Source organism: Mustela nivalis, assembly GCF_964662115.1.
Source record: "Mustela nivalis genome assembly, chromosome: 2".
Taxonomy (NCBI): domain Eukaryota; kingdom Metazoa; phylum Chordata; class Mammalia; order Carnivora; family Mustelidae; genus Mustela; species Mustela nivalis.
The window spans coordinates 11,298,441-11,321,992 of record NC_139021.1 but is presented as its reverse complement, the minus strand read 5'-3'; the positions used below and the strand labels follow the sequence as shown (position 1 = coordinate 11,321,992).

At 38.4% G+C, this 23,552-nt stretch overlaps 1 protein-coding gene across 40 annotated transcripts in view; it reads right to left on the bottom strand.

Annotated features, from left to right (window-relative positions):
- Window positions 1–23,552, bottom strand: part of CYRIB (CYFIP related Rac1 interactor B) — a 144,194-nt gene that overhangs the window by 41,146 nt on the left and 79,496 nt on the right. For 25 of the 40 annotated variants that reach the window (XR_014308612.1, XR_014308613.1, XM_082719726.1 and 22 more), the window contains one exon: window positions 13,382–13,420. The exons of 1 other annotated variant lie outside the window; for it this stretch is intronic. Coding sequence is in view for 2 of the 39 variants with exons in the window: in XM_082719726.1 (XP_082575852.1) it covers window positions 13,382–13,420 (39 nt within the window). In the remaining 37 variants the exon portion in view is untranslated. Of the gene's footprint in view, window positions 1–729; window positions 769–2,037; window positions 2,116–5,055; window positions 5,188–13,381; window positions 13,421–23,552 lie in introns of those variants that run through there. 14 more of the 40 variants (XM_082719731.1, XM_082719762.1, XM_082719745.1 and 11 more) reach the window with 4 other exon arrangements.

The following is a 23,552-nucleotide window of genomic DNA, read 5'->3' as shown; positions in this document are numbered from 1 at the left end:
TCTCCAGTACCAAGCCAACATCTATTATCATCTTCAACGTGGATAAAGGAATAAAGAACTCAAGGAAATACGATGAAGTGTTAGAGAAAAAGAAATACTGAAAAATATACTTTCTTCTCTTTAAAAAAAAAAACTCACAACAACAGATTTTATAGGAATGCTTTAATACAAAACTATACCTTCTAATTTATAGTGACTAAAAAAGTCTGAGTGCAAAAAAACTTACTGAAGTGACCACTAAAAACCGCCAACCATTTTTAGTGTTGAAGACAAAGAACTTTTTGTATCTATCCAGCTCGGAATTCTAGGCAAAAAGGTCTTCTAGAGAACATATTACCATAAACTGCTGCTGAATCATATTTTGTTGTGCATAAAAACATCACTTAATATTAAATATTGTATTTCTCTGTATTGTTGGACATTTAGACCTGTAGAAGCAACAGGAAGAGTTTAAAATGGACAAGATGGGGGTGCCTGGGTGGCTCAGAGGGTTAAGCCTCTGCCTTCAGCTCAGGTCATGATCTCAGGGTCCTGGGATCAAATCCCACATCAGGCTCTCTGCTCAGCGGGGAGCCTGCTTCCTCCTCTCTCTCTCTCTCCCTGCCTCTTTACCTGCTTGTGATCTCTGTCTGTCAAATAAATAAATAAAATCTTTTAAATAAATAAATAAATAAAATGGACAAGATGGTGGGTTAATGGAGAATTCAACCACACTTCTGCTTTACTTACCAAGAGATTTCTGGTTCTCATATAACATGTATCATGAATCTGAAGAAATATTAACAGAATGGAAAATCACTAATGAAAAATATGATTCAATTTTCACTGACAATGAAACACACATGATGAAGGCTAAGGGTAGCTGAGGAATCACAAGCTTAAGCTTTGTTCACATTCTTTAGCTGTGTGTTCAGAAACTAATTATGACACAATGTAATATAGCAAAATATATTTTGCATTAGCAAAGATATAGTGAATCAGTTTCATAACTCTCCAAAAAAACCCACCAGATATACAAGAGATTCTGGAGTTGCTCAATCAAGCAGCTAAGTACTTGTTAAAAAATCTACTTTAACATTAAAAAATTAATATTGCACTCTGAATAATAATGCCAACAAAAACAAAATTACTAATAAGCAATGGTTCTTTCAGAGAAAGTACTTCACCTACCGGAACCTGTTGAAAAATTAAATTAGCAGGCTCTTAGAGAATAATTACAAAAATACTATAGGACATATGCTAGAATGATCCTTCTAATCATTCCACAATAAAGAAAATGTTGCAATTAGGTGAATGCAAAGTTAAAAGGCAGGTAGAAATTCAGTTTTGCTATCCTGCAAGCCAGTTATAAAACTCTAATACCATATTTCTAGGTAAAAGGTTTATTAAAGATAAACATTTCTCAAGTGACTCCATGAAGCAGCAAGTACAAGCTAAAATAGAAGGAACTTCAAAAAAATTTCAAATGGTATCAACAATATCACTTAGCACATCTGCTTCTAAAAAGCACCATCCCCTTCAAATACGACACAAAGTCTTGTTTACAGAACTACTTCTATAAAAATACACCATCACTATTTGAAAGCCAATGTTGATTTAATATTGCAAATGAACACCAGAGTAGCCCAGAGTCACTGAGCAGCTGACAATAGTGTAAGAACAAAATATTTTCAGTAGCTCAAATTTTTAAAATCTGTTCAAATTAGTAACATCGTAATAATTAACATTTCAGTATATTTTCTGATAATATATTCCAGAAGCATATTCTATGATGATTTTTGGCTTTGGTCTTAGCTGAATACTGACTTTATTGGCCAAGTATGTATTTGATGCATCTCTGATACAAGCACGCAAAGTAAATCTTCAAAGAGCGACAGAGTAAATAGCCAATAAATACCTACTGAATTCATTTACAAACTGTAAACAGGTTAGATCTAGTGGCATTTTTCTTATTTGAAGAATCATTCAGGTACACAGTAATTTAAAGGAGAGGTACGATCACAATTCCTTCTTAGCTTCTAACATGGCTACACTTACTTTAGGAACATAGTGGTTGATTGTACTGAACATACTAACTTTGTGCACGAAGTGGGAAACCTTCAATAGTTAGTTGAGTGCCACTGTAACGGAGAGAAATAACCACCTCAGGCTAGCCTCCCAATAAAGCATCTATAATAATTATCCCGACATGACACTATCTGCTCCACTGACTGCACGACAAATGCACATCACACCCTGACCTGCCAGTACCTTCATCTTCAATTCTTTCTTCCCAAGAAGGGAAGCTGCTAAACAGAATCTTTCTTCTAACACAATCACAATGACTGGGCAACAAACATTTTTTAATAAATGCAGTAACAAGATATCCCTTTTCCTCTTGCCCCTCCTGTTTTCTGATCTTTACAAGGTAAACATGTTTAAGCAGAATCTAAGCTCCCAGGACTTCAACTCTCTCTCCACTCCTGGTTCCACAACATTTGGTAAAATAAGCAGACTGCGCATCCCCTCTGGGATCCTAAGACCATCTGAGCATGCACTATCCAAGTGTTAGATAGAATTCTAAAAGGAAGCATGAAAACAGTGGCACTGTACTCAAAACAAAAAAGATGAATGAGTGGTCAAAAAGGTAGACTGTGACAGTTATTTACCTACTAATGCTCACCACCAAGCCCATCGTTCTATAATCTCCTTTTAATGTTGGGACAAAAAAGCTGAAAAGGGTATCTCCTAGACGACTTTGTCAGATGGCTTCTCACTGGGCCCCACCAACTACAAGGACATTGGAAGGTGGGAAGAAAGAAGGTCCCTCTGTGGGGGCTTCTAGCTGACTGAGTTGGAAGAGCATGAGACTCTTGATCTCAGAGTCATGAGTTCAAGCTCCATGTTAAGTGTAGAGATTATTTAAATAAATAAAACTTGGGGGGGGATCACTGTTTTCAAGTCCTGTCAGCATTTCCTGTCATCAAAAGCTAGCTATTTGGGGGCACCTGGGGTTGCTCAGTTGATTAGGCGTCAGACTCTTAATTTCGGTTCAGGTCATAATTTCGGGGTCGTGGGACTGGGCCCCTGCATCAGGTTCTGCGTTCAGCAAGCAAGTTTGCTGGTCTCCCTCCCTCTGCTCCTGCCCCCATTCACACATGCTCTATGACTAGGGGAAAAAAGATTTTATTTATTTTGGAGAGAGAGAGAAAGAGCACAAGCTGGGGAAGGGGCAGTGGGAGAGGAAGAAGCAGGCTCCCTGCTAAGCATGGAGCCTGATGTGGGGCTCAATCACAGGATCCTGGGATCATGACCTGAGCTGAAGGCAGATGCTTAACCAACTGAGCCACTCAGGGGCCCCTAAAATCTTAAAAAACAAACAAACAAACAAACAAACAAAGTTCACTACGGCTCTAGGCTCCAGCTCCCAGGGAATGCCAAGCAGCACTGCAGTCCCTGACCCCTCCAGAGGTCTGAGCTTCCAGTCTTACAGAGGTCCTCCTTCAAGCTCCTAAATTCTGTCAAACCTACCTTTCGCTTCTTTCCCCCAGCTCAAGAAGTGAAAGCTGCTTCCTGTAGTTATCATTAATATCTTAGTTACCTCATGAGACAGAATAGCACATGTATATGGTCTTTATCCCACCTGCCCTCCCCATGCCTAACCTGGGATCCTAAATCCCTTGGAATTTCCTGGGTAACAGGGGCATCTTTTAATGAGTCCCCTGTAGCTTCAAGATGAGGGCTGGTCACCACAAAGACCAAGGCACACTTAGACTGCAGCCCTACCACGTGACCTCTGGCAAGGGGAGAGGGACTAGAGATTGATCACCAATGGCCAATGATTTAAAATCAGTCATGCCTATATAATGGGACCTCCATAAAAACCCATAAATGATGGAGCCTGAGGAAATTCCAAATTGGTAAATACATCCACATACTAGGAAGGGAACACACCCCAACCCCACAGAGACAGAAGCATCTACGCTCAGGACATTTCTGGACCTCACCTTACATACCTCTTCATATGGCTGCTCATTTGTACCCTTTATAAAATTCCTTTATAATAAACTGGTACTAGTGTAAAGTGTTTCTTTGAGTTCTGTGACCCATTACAGCAGATTTTCAAACCTGAGGAAGGAGTCACGGGAACCCCCCACCCCTAGCCCCCTTTCACACCTGGACGGTCAGAAGTACAGGAGGCCTAGATTTATGAATGGCATCTGGAATAAACTGGAGCATTGTGGGACTAAGCCCTTAACCTGTGAGGTCTGCGCACCAACTCTGCATAGCTAGGAGTCAGCATCAGTACTAAAATGAACTGTAGGACTGGTGTCTGGAGAGTTGGGAGAATTGACTGGTGTGGGAAAAAAAGCTCCACACATTTGGTATCAGAAGAGGTGTTGCGAAACACTTCAGAATTAATGTCAGCAGTGCTGTGAGTAAAAACTTGCAAACCTTTTTTTGCTCAAGCTTCCAACATTTGTATAAATAAATCCACATGTTAAATTCCTTTTGAAATATACCTATCAAGGTTTCTGCTATCTTGGTTGAAATCTGACTGATAGAAAGTTTTAGAGAGTAGCTTACTCCTTATCCTTACTCACAATATCTAATCTATCATCATCAGATACTAGTGTAGCTATTAATAAAGAGATCCTTTGATTCTCCTTCCTTTGTAAAATGTAGAGGAAAAGATGCAGGATTCAGGTATTACTGCGTGCCCAGCCACACTACCACCAGAGAACTACTAAAATTTCACCATAAATCCCAAGAGCAATATAATTAGCCCAGTAATAACACGGAGAGGAGTTACCAGTCTTGAAGAGAGTGACATAAATGAACAATAGAATGGCAACGAGGAGACCTAATTTCTAGTCTTTACTCTACCACAAAATATGTGACTTGACCCAAGTCAAGTACTTGGTTAGACTGAATCTCTCATATTGCTTCTGGCTATGACTCTACACGTTACACTGCATCTCTCCTAATGCTGACATCTAGTGGATACACTTAGATTTAGTATGTTAAAAGAAAAACCTTGGGACGGCTGAGTGGCTCAGTCCATCAAGCAGGTACCTTCAGCTCAGGTCATGATCCCAGAGTCCTGGGATAGAGTCCCACATCGGGCTCCCTGCTCAGTGGGAATCCTGCTTCTCCCTCTGCCTGCCGCTCCCTCTGCTTCTGCTCGCTCTCTCTCTCTTTCTCTCTCTGTCAAATGAATAAATAAATAACATTACTTACACTATTTTTTAAAAGATTTTATTTATTTATTTGAGAGACAGAGATCACAAGCAGGCAGAGAGGCAGACAGAGAGAGAGGGGGAAGCAGGCTCCCCACTGAGCAGAGAGCCCGATGCAGGGCTTGATCCCAGGACCTTAGGATCATCACCTGAGCTGAAGGCAGAGGCTTTAATCCACTGAGCCACCCAGGTGCCCCCATACTATTTTAAATAAAAGACTCACTAGGATGCCTGGCCATGTGTGATAAATACAATAAATTAGGAGATCAATACTATTCCTTAAATGGAAGTGAACCATAATAAATTACTATCACTTCAGACTGTCATGGCATCTTTGAGTTTGATTCAGAGATTACTAGTAACAGTACTCTTCCACGCCTCAAACCACCACTGCAAATTAATGCCTGAGTTGCAAATTTAAAACAAGAAAGCAAAGACATGCTTCCTGCTACGATGCTTTACATCAGCTACAAACACAGGTTATTAGAAGGGCTAATATAAAGTTCCAAGGCAAGTAAGTAATTTAAGAATGTACAGGAAGGTGATGAGAATATGAAAAAAGCCAAAAACACCGAACTCCCAAATTACCTATTTTACAAAGATTAAAAAGATTTCTCTTGAAAAAATATGATCATTAAACAAGGAATAAAAATAGTACTGTGAACTCACTTTTTAAAATGTACCCCTATTTTATGGGCACCTGAGTGGCTCAGTTGGTTGGGTGGCTGCCTTTGGCTTGGGTCATGACGCTGGAGTTCTAGAATTGGGCCAGCATCGGGCTCCCTGCTCACTGGAGAGTCTCTTTCCCACTGCGCCCCTCCCCCAGCTCATGCCCTCTCGCTCGCTTGCTTGCTCGCTTTCTTTCAAATAAATAAATAAAATCTTTTTTTAAAAAAGGATGACTGGGGCGCCTGTCCTTAAGCAGCTGCCTTCTGCTCAGGTCATGATCCCAGGGACCTGGGATCAAGCCCCACATCAGGCTCCCTGCTGGGCAGGAAGCCTGTTTCTCCCTCTCCTATTCCCCCTGCTTAAGTTCTCTCGCTTGCTCGCTCTCAAATAAATAAAATCTTTAAAAAAAAAAAAAAAAAAAGGACTACTATTTTGAAACCCATAAAAGATTATATCCATACATATATGGTAAAATATATAAAAATGCAAGAGAATAATAAACACCAAGTTTGAGATACTTTTTATCTCTGGAAAGAGACAGGGCCATCGGACCAGGCAACTTCAAAGGTCTGGGTAAGGTTCCAGTTCCTCAGTTATCACTGGATCCCGGGAGTCTTTTAGGCTTTCATGCTTACAAATAAAGGTATTCTTTTGTATCAATAATTTTTTAAAAAATTAAATATAGAGGGGCACAGCTGGGTGGCTCGTCAGTTAAGTATGTGACTCTTGATTTCCGCTCGGATCATGATCTCAGGGGTTCCTGAGATGGAGCCCTGTAATATGGAGCCCTGAATCTGGCTCTGCACTCAGCAGGGAGTCTGCCTGAGATTATCTTTCTCTCTCCTGTCCTCCACTCTTCTAATCTTAAAATTTAAATGTATAGTCACTGATACACTGATACTGATACACATACAACTCATTCAAAGATGCCCAACAAAAACGACTGGATTTGGAATTCAGGTGTCTGAACACTTTGCGATACCCCTGCAACAATGCATGGATGAGCCATTAAATAAAACCCCTTGCATTATGTAAAACCTTGAGTATTTCTACAGCTAACTGGTGCTGACAGTGCCTGGTGATAGTTGCTATTTTAAATCAAACCACCTTTCCTTAGTTCCTGTCTGCCGAATACTACAACAGACAGTGAGTATCTGGCACAGAGGAATTCACAGACGAGTGGAAGAGACCAGCCACGATGGTGTGGCATGCTCCACGCAGAAGCACGCAGACGACGCAATGAGCATATGGAAAAAGAAACACCTCACCAAAGGCTTCCTAGAGGAGCTGATTCTTAAGTCCTTCTTGCTTTCTATTTCTTAAAATTAGAAAATAACTTAAACATAAATAAATATATATACTCACATACTCTACCACCAGATTAAAGCAATGACATTTCGCCGTATGTGCTTCAGAGGCCTCCCTATGTTTCTGAGCAGTTAACCTTCCAACCTTCCCCAACCAACTTTCCCCTCCTCCATCCCCTAAAACTAATCCTAAAAGTATGCTTCCTTTCCAAACATATTTTACAATTTTTACTATGGAGGTCTGTATTCATAACACAGCTTTTCAAATATGCATGATTTATTGTCCATATTCTTTTAGAACTTACTTTTCTCAGTCATTAATGTTTTGAGAATTACCCATGTTCACTTAGTATACAGTATTTCGTGGTTCAAAGAAACCAGTTTATTTACTTATTCACCTATTGAGGGAGAATGCCTTTTCAATTTTTCTCTATTAGCAAAGTATGCTTTACACATATCCTTTCATACTACATATACCCATGTACAAGAGTTTCCACCAGATGGCCATATAGAAATTAAAGGGCAACTGTGATTTTTACTACATTGTGCCAAACTGCTCTCCACAGTACTTCTATCAATTCACTCTTCCACTAGGAAAAGATCACCTCTCTTCCATCCTCCAAAACCTCAAGCTTTAATGTTTAGATTGTGAAATATCTCAATGATGCTTTAATTTACATTTTCTTGATTACCAGTAAAAATGTGCCTCTCCATATTTATAGGTCATCTGTAAAATTTATATTCATGTCCTTTGTAACTTGTATTATTTATTTTTCTACAATCTTTCCTACACCTACATTTCTATACACTGTAGTCCACACTGCGGGGGCCCAGAATCTGTACATGACATTCTTTCCAGTTGTTAGGTTATGTCAATAAGAGGCACTGGAAAATGAGAAGGCAGGAGAGAGAGAGCTTTCTGTCTCTAGCCAGGACACACCAGCAACTGCTCTAAGAGCAGTCAGATAAGGGGAGGCCAGTATGTGCTGTCCCAGTTAGAGGCAGAACAAAGTGCAGCCTGTGGGTTGCAGTCTAATGGTGGGAGCAGCTTATCTCTGGTAGCAAAGCCATCATCCCATCTTTTTTCTTTTTCTTTTTTGGCCATTCTATGTCTTTTCTTCTCCTTTGCTCTTCTAGTCTAATACCTTCATAACCAATCCTCTATATTAAATTCCCTGTTTGAAATACCCAGGGTGGTATGTTTTCCTAATTCAATTCCAGCTGATATGCCACTCTCCAGCTCCCACAGCTGGACTTTAGGAATTCTAGATAGGACTTTTGGGTACCAATGTTTTGATGGTGCCATGCTTATACACATGGCAAATATTTTCTCCTCGTCTGTAATACTGCAGTATCCTAGTCTTAACTTTGTCTATGGTGCCGTCTGTCACATGTAAAACCCACTTTTCTTTGTGGTCTGTGCTTACCATTTAAGTAATGATTAATCTGCCAAAGTGCCTTAGCTAATCTGGTCTTTTGTTCACCAACAAAACTGTCAAGTTCTACAAATATCTTATTGGGATTTTGACTTGATTTTGCATTAAATACACACCACACACATACACACACACACACACACACACCCCACTCTGAGGCAGAACTCTCATCTTTATCATATCAACCATTTTTTCATTTAATCTATGAATATGAGATTATAAGAATATAAGATTACATGACAACATTTTTAACTGCTAAACCATCCTTGCATTCCTGGTATTAACACTACACAGTCACTTAAAAATTTGTACTTCTAGATTTGGCCAAAGATTCCACTTTAGATTATTTTGTAAGTAAGACAATCTACTAATTTTTTTCTCTGTTCTTGTCTGGTTTTGCTACCAAGCCTATTTTATATATCAGCTCTTTCTATTCTACATAAAAGTGCAAGAGATAGAACATGAATGTCTGTGTCCCCTCATAATTCACCTGTGAAATCCTAAAACCCAAAATGATTAAACCCTTTGAAAGGTGATTGGGTCATCAGTGTGGAGACCTCATGAATGGAATTAATGCCTTGAAAGAAATGACCCCTGAAAACTCCATTGCTCTTTCGACCATATGAGGACACAGCAAAAGGACAGCTGTGTTATGAACTCGGAAGTGGGCCTCACCTGAACCCAACTATGCTAGCACTTTGATCCTGGGACTTCCAGCCTCCAGAACTATGAGAAATAAATTTCTGCTATTTATAAGCCACCTAGTTTACTGCATTTTGTTATAGCAGCCCAGACTAAACACAACATGTGCTAAAATGGAAGACTCAAACTTGACTGTCTAGTCAAATATGTACCTGTTCTACAACATCCATGCCAAGCAGCCAACTGCTTAAGTATTTCATTCTGCATGACTATATCCAGGGGTAACTCATTCTATTCTCAAATGATTCAGAGGCACCTGGGTAGCTCGTTGGTTGAGTGTCTGCCCTTGGCCCGGGTCATGATCTTGGGGTCCTGGGATCAAGCATGTCAGGCTCCCTGATCACTGGGGAGTCTGCTTCTCCTTCTCCCTCTGTCCCCACCCCCTGCTTAAGCCCTCTCTCTCCAAGAAATAAATAAAATCTTTAAAAAAAAATTTAGACTTCAGTCAATTTTTAGAAACTTTTTTAGGAACTTTAGTGGAAGATTAAATGATGCACAATTAATCCAACATGAATCCTGCGAAGAATCACACAAAGCTTATATTAAGCTAATATTTGCCCATTTGTTAATTTCTCCTCACTGGCCTCAGTTCTCACTGGGTTCTGAGAATTAAATAGTCCCTATGGCATTTGACAACCCATTAAGTATCGGAAATATCTTAAAATACATTAACCTGAGGTCAAAAGAAAGTTACCCATTAGACTATAAACACACATTCACATATGCAAAAAATTACAAACAAGCTATCTCCTTTCTAGTAATTATGATGCTTTAGTTTCCAAAGAGAACGAAGTTTAGAAAGGGTTATCTAGGAATATTTATCATAAGGACCTTCTTTAACATTACAGACTGAAGGAACTAAGGGCATCAAAACCATCTCGCCCTGAGTGTGACTTAACTTAATTTTCATGTCCCAAGCACTTTGCAGAGGCCCTTGGACGCTTTGAGGACTAAATGAAAGTAAAAACAAATGACTGAGATCTTTCTGTGTGCCACACACGATGCCAAGTAATATATACACAGTATTATCTTATAAAGTTCTCCACCATTTTGGAGGTTGTCTAACACTACAATACCCATTTTACTTCTGAGCAACCTGAGGGTCAGAAGGATTAAATAACTTTCTCAAAGTCAACAAATTAGTAAACAATGAGGCTAGAATTCTCACTCACACAAACCTGGCTCCTAACAGTTCTCTTAACCATTCTGCCATCTTCTTCTTAGTCATAAATGAAAATACACATAATTCAGCCAAAAAGAGTAAAGAAAATTAAAACTCTAAGAAAAAAAAAAAGAAAATTAAAACTCTGAAGTCTTCTTGAAAGAAATTAATACCAGCATGAAATTTCTAAATTAGGAATAAAATTCTCAGAGAAAAAAAATATTTTAAGGAAAAAAAAACTAAACAAAACAAAACACTGACTAGAAAAGATGACAGATGGTGACTAAGAAATGTCCTTAAATATTTCTCTACCATTTGTCAGGTCTCTCTGTTTGGACCCAGCATATTAAAGGAATTCAGTACAGTGACATTACAGCTCCTGAACTTCAATTAAAACCATTCTCTTAAATATAACTCCTCCAGACTCATCATAATCAAACAGAATACGAAAACAAAATATAAATTTCCTCTTCTTGGTAATCACACAATCTTAAAAATGTGTACTTGAATAATCTTCCTACATTTAAAAATCAGTACCACTTGTAAGGCTAAAAAGACTCCAGCAGACCAAAATGCAGAGTATATACATCATAAAAACATTCTGAACAAAGTATACTATCTAATAATTATAGCTTTTAAAGTTTTGTATAGCTTTTACTAGGGCAATATTTATATAAACAAAAGTTCATCTTTCAAACGCTGCTGGTAAGGAGAAAGAGAAAGGAAGGGAAGGGTCCCAGAAAAGGTAGAAAATCAGCCCAGAATACCAGGTTCACGAGAGGACCTGAAATCATGTAGCTCAGGTTCTCTAATTTTATAGGAAGAAACTGAGGACTAGAGAAACTTGGGGACTTGGCAAAAGCAGCAAATTAGTTTTTAGAAGTGGGGCTTAATCTAAAGATCCTGATAGTGAAGCCTTTGAGAACATTTTTAAAATACGGCATACGGGCAGATCACGTCACCAGAACAAACCAAGTGCACCACAACCAAAAAATACCGCAAAGTCAGATGCCCCACTGTGTCCCCTTCAAAACAATAGTGTTTTTGCTATCGGTCAAGCTTCAACAGGTCTGCCAATCCCTTTATTGGTAGTCAGCTACAAGGTTCTGAACGACCATTTGTCAAATTTAGTAACACCATTCTGGGCTCTTCCTAGCTTAGGCTGGCACATGATCATTGTACAGTTCATGTTACTGAACTAACTGTAAAACATTTGATGACTTTTTATAAGTCTTGACCTTTCTTTCTGATTCCATAATACAAGCATCAGACCTAACTATTTGTATCCTTCCTGCGGAAATCATGATTTTTTTTTTCTCATTAAACTTTCAACATCTCAAGCTGGTATTTTATTTTTTACATGTTAATTTCGTGTTCCTTGAAACAGAATGTGAATTCTCTGGAGATGGGCACTCTCCAAGGCTTACCACTTATCTGCAACTCCCTTTTCCACAGAATATGCCACTGTTTCTGTGATTATTGACCAGCAAACTGAAGTTTCTTCAAAGCTATTTATTTCAAGAACGTCTAGCCTACACCATTGGGATATTTCTTAAGAAATGAGTGTGTAACTCCACTCTTTAAAGATCAATTATACACAACATAAAAAAAAAACACACACACACACTTATTCAAATATGATGGAGCAAGAAAGCCTAGCTAACTTTTCATAAGCATGAGTTCTTAATCTAGGGTCCAGAGGAACAATTCAGTGACCTGGACTTGGATGGGAACCTTTTCACTAACCTCTAGGTGAAGTTTTACAATTCCTTCAATCAAAATTACAGGCAACAATGCAGTGTACTAGAAATACCTATGAGAACTTATCATCAATAGAAACAGAGGTATTTTCATATTATACTACAGTTACTGCAAATTCATCACTATTTAAAATTACAATAGTTAGCAAAATTGTTGCTGAAGTTTATTCTCTACTGGGAGAAGCATACATATTACTCTATCAAAAATTTTTATTTTTAATATTTGTTAGTTATACTTCAATATAACTAATTTCCTTTTTAATCTTATGTGTCTTATTTCATAACATCACAAATCATTTTCAAATCATTATTCTGGGAAGGGATTCACAGGCTTCACCAGATTACCAGAGGTCCACGGCCCAAAAAAAGGTTGACAACTCCCGCACTGTAACATACACAGAGTAGGTGAGGTAATTACAATTCCAAAAGATGATCATGCTAACTGTCTTATTATCAGCTCTAGTAAAATGACAGGCAAGTTTTGAAATGTAAATATCTCTGTTTAAGACTAGGAAGAGCACAGAAAGAAATTTTAAGCTGCTCATTTTCACTTGAAGAACACAAAATATATCTACAGAAAAATTACATTTGTAAATACCTATTAACTTGTTTATAATTAAAACAATTACAGAATGATAAATGTTTAAGTACTGAGGACACCTGTATCAGTAACTTTTGTGGCGGCTATTGTGTTCTTGGCAAGACTTTTTCAAGAAGACCAAAATTGGTAACAGCTAGAATTCTTATTGATGAAAGCATGGAAAAGTGTCTTCCTTTATAGCACATACATATTAAAACCACTAGAATTATGGGTTAGACCTTTCCTGATTAACTATACTGGAAACTAAAATGACTTAAAAAGGAATTAAAAGAAAAACACATATCTTCTCCTACTGAAAGAAAGTTGTTAAAAAAAAAAAAGTTCTAATTAATTTACATTTTTCCCACTACTTCCTATTCTAAGAAACTAAACAGTATAGGGTATTTCCTAAAGATATTTTTAGCAGTTCAATATTATATACAGAAAATCTTCCTTAAATTATATTGAGCCAATGTAGTTTTTTTACTTAAATCATAACTTTTCCTTTATATCTGAATTATCATTTCCCCCAAAAGACGTATTTACCTTCAGCCAGTGCTGGTGATTCTGTTCTTGTCCTTCTATCTGTTTAAAGAAAGAAAAAAGGAAGAAAGTCTAAAACATTATTATATTTTAAAACGTGTAATTTTATTAAAGTTAACTTTAACAAAGTTTATGAATGCCATCACATATCACACACATACGCTATATACACTTATGTGTGTGTATGTATATGAACAAACATACACCTCCTTGAATTAAATCAACAACTATTTACAGAGAACCTACTAAAAGTAAGCCATTGTGTTAAGCCCTGGAAAATACCAACAGGCTTAGATAAGACACCCTAATTGCCACCCTCAAAACACTCAAAGACTACAATCTTTACCAAGGGAAGTATATAGTCATCATCATATCATGAAGCAAGAGACAGAAAGGGAAGAAAATTTCTAATTCATCTTTTTTCTTATAACAGGGGCCTAAAATTACCAAAAAAGATATATTTCTATACTATTATCATAGTTTACAATCATTTCCTTTCAATGTATTAAAAATACCAGTTTTGTTAGAGGTACTAAGATCCTTATATTCCATGACAATAACCCATTCCTTGCCTGAGGTACATCTGGCAAAACCCATGTGAACCACGAAGTCCTCTGTAAGACTGGTTTACTAATACTATTAAGGTATCTGCAAATCCTAAAACATCTGAGGTAAAATTAAATCTTCAAAATGATTTTATTCTAACTTTATAACCAAGAGCAACTACAGCCACTAGAACAAACTAGCTGAGTTCACAAGCAGTGGGGGACATATTTGACTAAGGCAACTACTCACCTTTACATAAAAATCTCTTTTCCTAATTGTTTATTCTATGGCCAGAGTCCTGGACTTTGTGAACACAATTTCTATATGCTTAGTAACATTTAGAGGGGATAGGGCACTGCCTTCCAAGATGGTAAACGATCAAACACGTACATTGTCTTCTAAAGGCTAAAATGTGGTGCTGTGTCTCTGACAGATAAGAAAGGGAGGGAAGGACAAAAAGGTCCTGGAACCAACAGATGGAAATAAGATTGACAACCTTCAGGTTCACTGGATTAGAAATTCTGATAGCGGAGGAGAAGAACAGTGGTTTCTGCCAGAAGACACAGGAAATATTCTGAAGCAACTACCACCTGGTTATCTTGGACTCCTTACCAGACCAGCATGCTAAGGAAAGAGTTACCATATCGGGGAGTCCTGTAACAACTTACGGCTGCTGCTACACAATGAGGACAGAAGGAACTCCATCCAGAACCTAGGGAATTCGACTGGGGCTGCAATGCTCAGTAATAACTGTAAGTGAGCAGCTGTAACAGTTATGACCCAACAATGATAAGTCAATTACAGGCATTGATCCCTTGGGAGAAGGTCTGTGTCATTGAACCAGGACAACGCCCTGACCTGTTCAAGTGCGGGCTGAAGGTAAGGCAAATCTACAAAAAGTCGTAGAGGACTGCAAAAATGAACATTATTTCACTAACCCTCCTATTATAAGTCTAACATAGACAGTGTGGCCGGCCACGATCTTGAAAACTCTGCAGCAGAATGGACTAAATAGCAAGTGCTATTAAGTGCTATTAAGGAAGGCTGTATGGGATACCTCTCACACACTGCCTCACAAGTTCACTAGAGCTGAGGCACCTCCCCTTAGCTGCACTAATGGGGCTCACTTTCTGCTCACAAGCTTTGCTCTAAGAAACGCTTAGAACTCTTCAGCCATCCTGGGATATATGAACCTTGACCTGGAAGTATGAAGAAGTTAACATCAACAACCTTTGAGCAACCCCTGACCACTGGGGAATGGGATCTGGTATATAAATACCCCCTCCTTCCCACCCAAAGGCATATTCTTATTTCTTATGTCTTCTCAGAGGACTTCCTCAGAATTGAGGCCCAGGTACTCACAGATGTGACCAGGTCAATACAGACCCTTGTTTTGACTTTTCCTCCCTCCCTGTTTCATGGGCCCCAGTTCTCCAACTTGTTTCCTTTTTATTTTTTTTCCCTTAAGATTTTATTTATTTATTGAGAGAGAGAGAGACTCAGAGAGGGAGAGGGAGAAACAGGCTTCCCACTGAGCAAGGAGCCCCATGCAGGGCTTGATCCCAGGACCCCAGGATCATGACCTGAGCCAAAGGTAGACATGTAACGGGCTGAGCCACCCAGGTGCCCCACCAACTTGTTTCTTGTTAACAGGTCCCTAAATTACCTGCCTAATAAGGGTCTGTCTCCAGCTCTGCTTTTGGGATGAAACCACGTCAGGACACTTGTCCTTTGGGACACCATACTCCCTTCCATCTCATTCTAACTCACTGGATGCTCTTTATCTCTGTTGCTGAACTTCTCTCAAATCCCCAGATGCTGATGTGCCCAGAATGCAGTCCATTCTCCTCTGTGATTTCATTCCATCTCATGGCTTTAGTATCAACTACGTATCTCAAATTTAATTATCCAGTCTAGACATTCATCTCCAATTCCATACTCTCATAGCCAATGCCTATTCAATATCTCCTCTTGGATGTTCAAATAGATACCTCAAACATGTCAAAACTAAACTATTCATCTTTCCTCCTCACACCTGATCTGACCACTCTCCCTTAACTCGGTTGATGACATCTCTATCCTCCCAATTGCTCAAGTAAAACCCTTGGATTCCTCTGCAACTACTTTCTCTCATAAATCCCAAATTCCACTACAGCTCTCTTTACCTAAAATCTTCACACCTACTATTCCAGCTTCTATTAACTCGAAGTGGAGGGTTTAGCTGCATTAGCAGTCTTAGGTCTACGATTACTTCTTAATCCAACAGCCTCCAGGGGCTGCAAAGTTAAATGCATCTGAATTGGGTGGAGCCACATTAGAAGTGCTAACTAGGGAAACAAATGTCTATGCTTCATCTAAGGAGTGCCATGGCTACTGAGATGCCATGCTAAAAACACAGGTGATCCGGGGCTGGATATTCAGGTAAAACAATTTTTAGAGGTTATCAACTAATTAAGCTTTAAAAATAACCAGTAGGCCAAAAGAAACAGTCTAAATTTGTTTGATGAAACGTGAGTCTGCAAATCCTGCTCTAGGATTGGTCTATAATTTATATACCAATAATCCTAATCTTTCTTTTTTTTCTATCAGCTAGGTGATGAATGGGAGCTATTTATGTTCAAAGCTGAACCATTCTGGTTTTCCTCAAAAGCTCCTCTTGGATCAATGTTACTACAAATGGAATGAATAAACACATTTTCTGCCAAAAACAAACTTCCTTCCCTAAGGCAGACCAAAGCCACTCAGAAATAAACAAAACAAGTGGCCTGGCTGACCACTCTCATTAACCAGAGGAGCAAAACCAGTGCCACTTGCATAAAGCCGTGGGGAAAAGTTCTATTCATTTTATCTAATTCTTAATAAATCAAGAAGTAAGAAAACACTTATAATTGTTTTACCCTTAGAAATCAAATGTCAGGTCATTAGTAGTGAATACCAGATAGTATGCAAATTAGATAATCCAGGCATCTAAAATCCACAAACCTAGAGGTTCTTCAAGGAAGTGTTAAAATTCTTTTGCCTCCAGCAAAACATAAAAGCTATGACTTCAGAGCATTCTGTCAACCACATTTACAGCTCTGCAGCATTTCAAATGATGATACATAAATCTAATTTGTTATGTAACCTACACTGCATTCCTCCTTCATTTGGGTATATGAGAAAATCAAACTCAATTGACACACACAAAGCAATCTTAAAGCCATTGGAGAAACAGAAACGAACACTTGAATGAAAGGGCCTATTGACCGTGTTCCCAGATCAGACAACATTATGAAAGTGCATTACTATAGAACTCCAGCAAATATCTAAATTTTGTTTTTTAAAAAAGATCTTATGGGCGCCTGGGTGGCTCAGTGGGTTAAGCCGCTGCCTTCGGCTCAGGTCATGATCTCAGGGTCCTGGGATCGAGTCCCGCATCGGGCTCTCTGCTCAGCAGGGAGCCTGCTTCCTCCCCTCTCTCTCTCTGCCTGCCTCTCTGCCTACCTGTGATCGCTCGCTCTCTGTAAAATAAATAAATAAAAATCTTTAAATAAATAAGTAAATAAATAAATAAATAAAAATAAAATAAAAAAGATCTTATTTGGGAGAGAGAGCGTGCTCATGTGCAAAGGGAGGGGGAGAAGCAGGCTTCCCTCTGAGCAGGGAGCTGGGATGAGATATGGAGCTCGGGATGAGATATGGGACTCCATCCCAGGACCCTGGATCACAACCTGAGTCCAAGACAGCGGCTTAACTGACTTCACAGCCACTCAGGTGCTCCCTTAGAAAGTTTTAAGAACTTGAAAAGGTTATTCCATATCCATTTGAGGAAAAAAAAAGAAACAGGCAAATCTATAAAGAAATTTTAAAAACAGAAGAAAAGAAGCAGTCCTACACATTATTAATAACTAAAACTGAGTGGAACTCATACAGATATATAGTCAGGGGAAGAGACCAGAGAAATCACAATGGTCCAATAAATGTGAAAGAAAACTCAGACCAAATACTGACTGGAAAGTCTATTATGTACACAGTACCAAAATAAATACCCAAGGAGATGTTAGGATGAAAAGACTGACTGCACTCTCTAGAAGCATTGTACTCTTCCTGTAGCAATTAAAACATTCAAGGTAAAAATGAGGTATCATGAGAAATACTACTTAGACAGTTGTGGCAATTAAAAGAAGCTATCTCAACTGGGGCAGAGCATGGACACTGACTGGGTACTGGAAAAGATTTTATGAAGCCCTGGGAGCTGAGACAGATTTGAAGAATGAACAGGATTTGGACAAGCAGAAAAAGGAGGCAGAAGGCTCAAAGAGAATATTCCAAATGATGAATGTATAAAATAATCACTAGATAGGGCAATGAAGAAACCTTTATTTAATAAATGGTACTGAAATAATCCCATGAAAAACTGAGATACAACCTTCTCAGCCTATATATTCTGAGTGGATTAGAGTATACTTCCTTAAAAACTAAGTCTCAAAAAAAAAAAAAAAACCCAAAACCCTAAAAAATAATACCTTATTTCTATAGGAGTAATTTGAAGCACAATAAGAAACTTAGACCTAGGTTGAGTTCGCACTTGTTTAATTATTAGGTTCTTTGAACAGTTTTTTTATTTGTAAAATCAGATTTCCATTTACTTAAGTTATCTAAGCATCAGTTTTACCTATTTGTAAAGGAGCAAAAATAATCTCAAGATTTTATGAAGACTGACAGAAATGCCAGTTTTATTGAACATGGTCACTACTTCTCTTATTAACACTAAAATTACAAGAATATATAGCTATCAATTTTGACATTCCATTGCAAGCACAGTACACGTAAGAATATCCATGTCTGAGACACACTAGAACTCAAACATGTGAATACAAATCTCAGGCTTTTATATCTTATACCATGATTATTACTGTATGTGTAGCACTTAAAACAGTCCCTGACACACAATAATATTCTGGAAATGTAATGATCATCATTATCATTACTATATAAATCATACCTATACACCTTTTCTAAAATGTCTAGTCTCTTTAAAATGTAATTAAAGATGAAAATACTGTAGATACAAAATGCTTTATAGTTTTATCATTTTCTCCCACCTTTTACATCACTATTAGTGACCAACCACATCAATTCTTTCAAGTCTATCAGTGACTGTTCACTGAATATCAGTTACTCAGGTCATGTACAGACTGTAAAGTGTGTCGCTGTGTTATCCCCTTGTCTCCTGGTGACAAATCTGCATGACATTTTAGAAAAATGGATAACCAAACAAGGGAATTTTCCAACAAAGATAAAGTGCAGCAAAAAACCAGGAAGTGGTAACCCTGCAAGTAAAAAATCTAAGAGAACATAAATGAAGTTACAGAAGAAAGGGCTGACTGCAAGAATGTGCCACTACTGCCCTCAGAGAAACTAAACATGCCAGTCAGAGGAACTCTATGAGGGTAAACTTCATCACCATAAATGAAGAAAGTGGTTACAATGAAAAGGAGGAAAGGATGAAGACGTCCCAGAAGTAATACCAGCACCAAAAAAAAAAAAAAAAATCAGATTAAAAAAATTCTGGGGGCTGGCACCTAAAGAACTCAGTTAGTGGAACATGTGACTCTTGATTTTAGGGTTTTAAGAGCCCCACACTGTTCAGGAAAACAGGAATTCTTGGATATATTTCAAGACACTGAGAATACAACGGATAAAATGTTAGAAGCAAATCCAAACTTCGAAAAAAGTATGACAATGTGGCCAAGGCATAAAAATAATGTTCACTCCAAATTATAAGATCTATGAAAAAGAAAAAGCAGGCAATTACTCACTTTTAATTAGATGCAACCTATGTAAAAATATATATAAATATCAATATACCTAACGAAATATAAAACAAAGGAAAACAGTGTCTTTTGGAATCAAAGAATACAATGCCCATCCACTCAAGTCCTTCTCTACAACTGTGAAACTTTGCAGAATACCTTTGAATTATACCTAATAGTAATAGAAACACAGACAAGTTCAAGGCTGGGAAACATAGAGTCCCAAAGCTAAGTTTTCATATCTTAATTTGCCACAGACATTTTTTCTATTGGGGAAATACATAATATAAACAAGTGTAATACCAATAACCTAAAGTACTAAAACAGAGATAATGTTCATACAACATGTTGTAAGTGTAACAGATTCTCATTCCCCCCCCCCTTTTTTTTTAAGAGAAAGAGTGCATGCACAAGCAGGGAGCATGGGAGAGGGAGAGAGAAAATCTGAAGCAGACTCCCTGCTGAGCGTGGAGCCCCACAAGGATGGATCTCATGACCCTAAGATCATATCTGAGCTGAGATCATGACCTGAGCTTAACCAACTGAGACATCCAGGTACCCCAACATGTTCTCATTGTGTCTGAATTACATACCACAAATTTCAAAATACAGATAGTTGTATCTTGAGTCACCTGTGCAATGTTTTTAAAAGCCTATTCCATATACTAGAATGAAAATCCAACATATGCACAAGAAAACTAAAAACCACTAATAAAATCAAATACCTGCATCCCACTCTTAAAATTTCTTAATTCTTAATGTATTATTAAAAACTAGAGAAGTAATTTGCAAAATCTGGTTGGTTTAAAGGGAGTTTGTGTTATTCATAAATAACATAAGCCAGTGCAGCGTTTAGTTCAGGATGCTGCGGCATTATGTCAAGCAGGAGAGCATTACAGACCTGATCCCCATTCGGCCGTGAGCTTCAGAGAGAAGGAGCTCTGTGCCTGGATTGTCATACACTGCTTTCCTAATTCCATAGAATTCTATGACCAAAACAAATATTTAATCACCTTCCTAGCAAAAATATGCATCCACATATAAATGTATTTTGACAGAAAGAGTCCATTGGTGTTTAAACTCTGAGCAAGAATCTTAAGTCTCTCAAAGCTTCAATTTCTTCATCTGCAGAAAGGGAGGTAATACCTACCCCCCACTAAGACTGAGACTCAGAGAATGAGAGGCACCTATTACACTGTCTGGCTCTTTTCCTAGGTCTTACCCATCACATCAGGCCAATCTTACCCTCTGCACAGGTGCTGTTACTACCATTCTTATAGTTCTAAAGGACCAACATCAGAATATTAGAGGGTTTGTCTGTCAATTCCACAAGTATTATTAAAAATGTATATGTCTCCAGCAGTGCTTATGACACAAAGTAACATGACAATCTTTATCTTGAAAGAGGTTAATGACTTCCTATGGAAATAATACTCCCACCCATAAAAAGTAACAAGCCCATAATAATTCTGTCCATACTGTATTATCATTACAGACTACAACTATAATAGAAATTCAGAGAACAGAACAGTGTGAAAGAAGAGTATAATATTCCAAGTTTGGGTTAAGTATCTTCAAATGGACCAGATAACACATCATTTCAACTCATCAAAATGTCTGGTTCTTTCCCAGGACTGAAAGCAGTTATCACAGCCTGTTCATTGTTATTACAGCCCCTGAACTAAGCACAATGCTTGAAACATTGTAGTCTCCAGTGTGCATAGGAGTGGATGAGTGACTTAGCAAACAACAGGATAAAAGATGTAAGCAGGGGCGCCTGGGTGGCTCAGTGGGTTAAGCCTCTGCCTTTAGCTCAGGTCGTGATCTCAGGGTCCTAGAATAGAGCCCCGCATTGGGCTCTCTGTTCAGCAGGGAGCCTGCTTACCCCTCTCTCTCTGCCTGCCCCTCTGCCTACTTGTGATCCCTCTCTCTCTGTCCAAAAACAAACAAACAAACAAAAGATGTAAGCAGCCTGTCATAAATACAACTAGTTTGGAGTTGTGATCCCCTAAGACTGCCCACTCTGCTAAAAGGATTTGTTTGGGAAAAATAAGTGATAAGATTGATATGTAGGTAGCAAATACCTGGCAAAAATTTTAAAAAGTGTGCAATTTCTCCCATTAAAAATTAAAGTGATAGGGCGCCTGGGTGGCTCAGTGGGTTAAGCCGCTGCCTTCGGCTCAGGTCATGATCTCAGGGTCCTGGGATCGAGTCCCGCATCGGGCTCTCTGCTCAGCAGGGAGCCTGCTTCCCTCTCTCTCTCTCTGCCTGCCTCTCCGACTACTTGTGATTTCTCCCTATCGAATAAATAAATAAAAATCTTTAAAAAAAAAAAATTAAAGTGATAGAGACTTTAAATAATACACTAATGGTTTTATAGATAATGATTTTTCCAGACTGACAAAATGACTTAATGACAAGAAATGCAGATATCTGATCTCTGGAGATCTAGTATCTCTGGGGAGATATTGTACATCTGATACATGATATTATTGCACAGCTACCTGCCTTGGTAGCAGTCAAATAACAGATTTGTAAAAGGCTATTAAAAATGCTCAGCCACAATCTTAAATGTGAACTGCTTCCTAATGGCAATTCTATGAAGATGAGAAGACCTCCAACAGGCCAGATGTTATGCAATGCAGAGTATAAAATGCCAAGTAAAATAAGACCTGCCCCCCAGAAGCTCATAGTCTATGAAGAAGACATGTAAAAAATGATTACACTGGTGCATCTGGGTGGCTCAGTCGGTTAAGCCTCCGCCTCTTGATTTTGGCTCGGGTCATGATCTCATGAGATCGAGCCCCACTTAAGATTCTCTCTCCCTCTGCCTGCCCCTCCCCATCATGTGTATGCATGCTCTCTCTCAATAAACAAAAAATATATATAATACTACAATGCAATAAGTCAAATACTACAGAACTGGAGTTCTTTGGATAAACTAAAATGGGAAAACGGGAATAACTGAATTATACCTAGAGGATAGTCTCAGAGAAAGAACTGATATTTGAGTCTGCCTGATATGTTTTTAAAAATACCATCACCACTAACAACTTTCAAAGGCATTTTTTAAATTCAGTAAGTTTTAAATTAAGGTTTTTTTAGGATAAATATAAGAATATTCACTCACCTGGAAAAGGGGAATATTCTCTCCTTAGAGACATTTTAAGTGCCGACTGTTAACAGTTCATAATAGAATAATGCTAAAGTCCTTAAAAAAAATGCCTTGCTAAACTGAGACTGAGGCAACATTAAGAAATTCACAAACAATGCGTAAGATTTTTCAATGTGACTAAATACAAAACACACACACACGATAATTTTTTAATAACTACTATTCCATCTGCCATGCATGTCTGAACCTTAATCTGTCTGCTCTTCTTTTATTTCTACTTACTGACGTTTAGATAATTCCAGATTTTAACTACTCAGTCTGAATTTACAAACCAGGCGCCTGGGTGGCTCAGTGGGTTAAAGGCTCTGCCTTCAGCTCAGGTCATGATCCCAGGATTCTGGGATGGAGCCCAGCATTGGGCTCTCTGCTCCACAGGGAGCCTGCTTCCTGCTCTCCCTCTCTGCCTGCCTCTCTGCCTACTTGTGATCTCTGTCTGTCAAATGAATGAACAAAATCTTGAATTTACAAACCAGATTCAGGGAAACATTTTCAAAAAAGGACATGTACTATGCTAACTCTTTAATGATCAAAGACTATGTATGTATGTGTTAAAGCTTTACCTTTAAAACAAATAGATCAACATGCTACAGTTCCTGGAATGGGGAGTGGGGTGGGTGTAGAGGCTCTCTTTTCTCTTTAAAAACAACCCTACATGTCT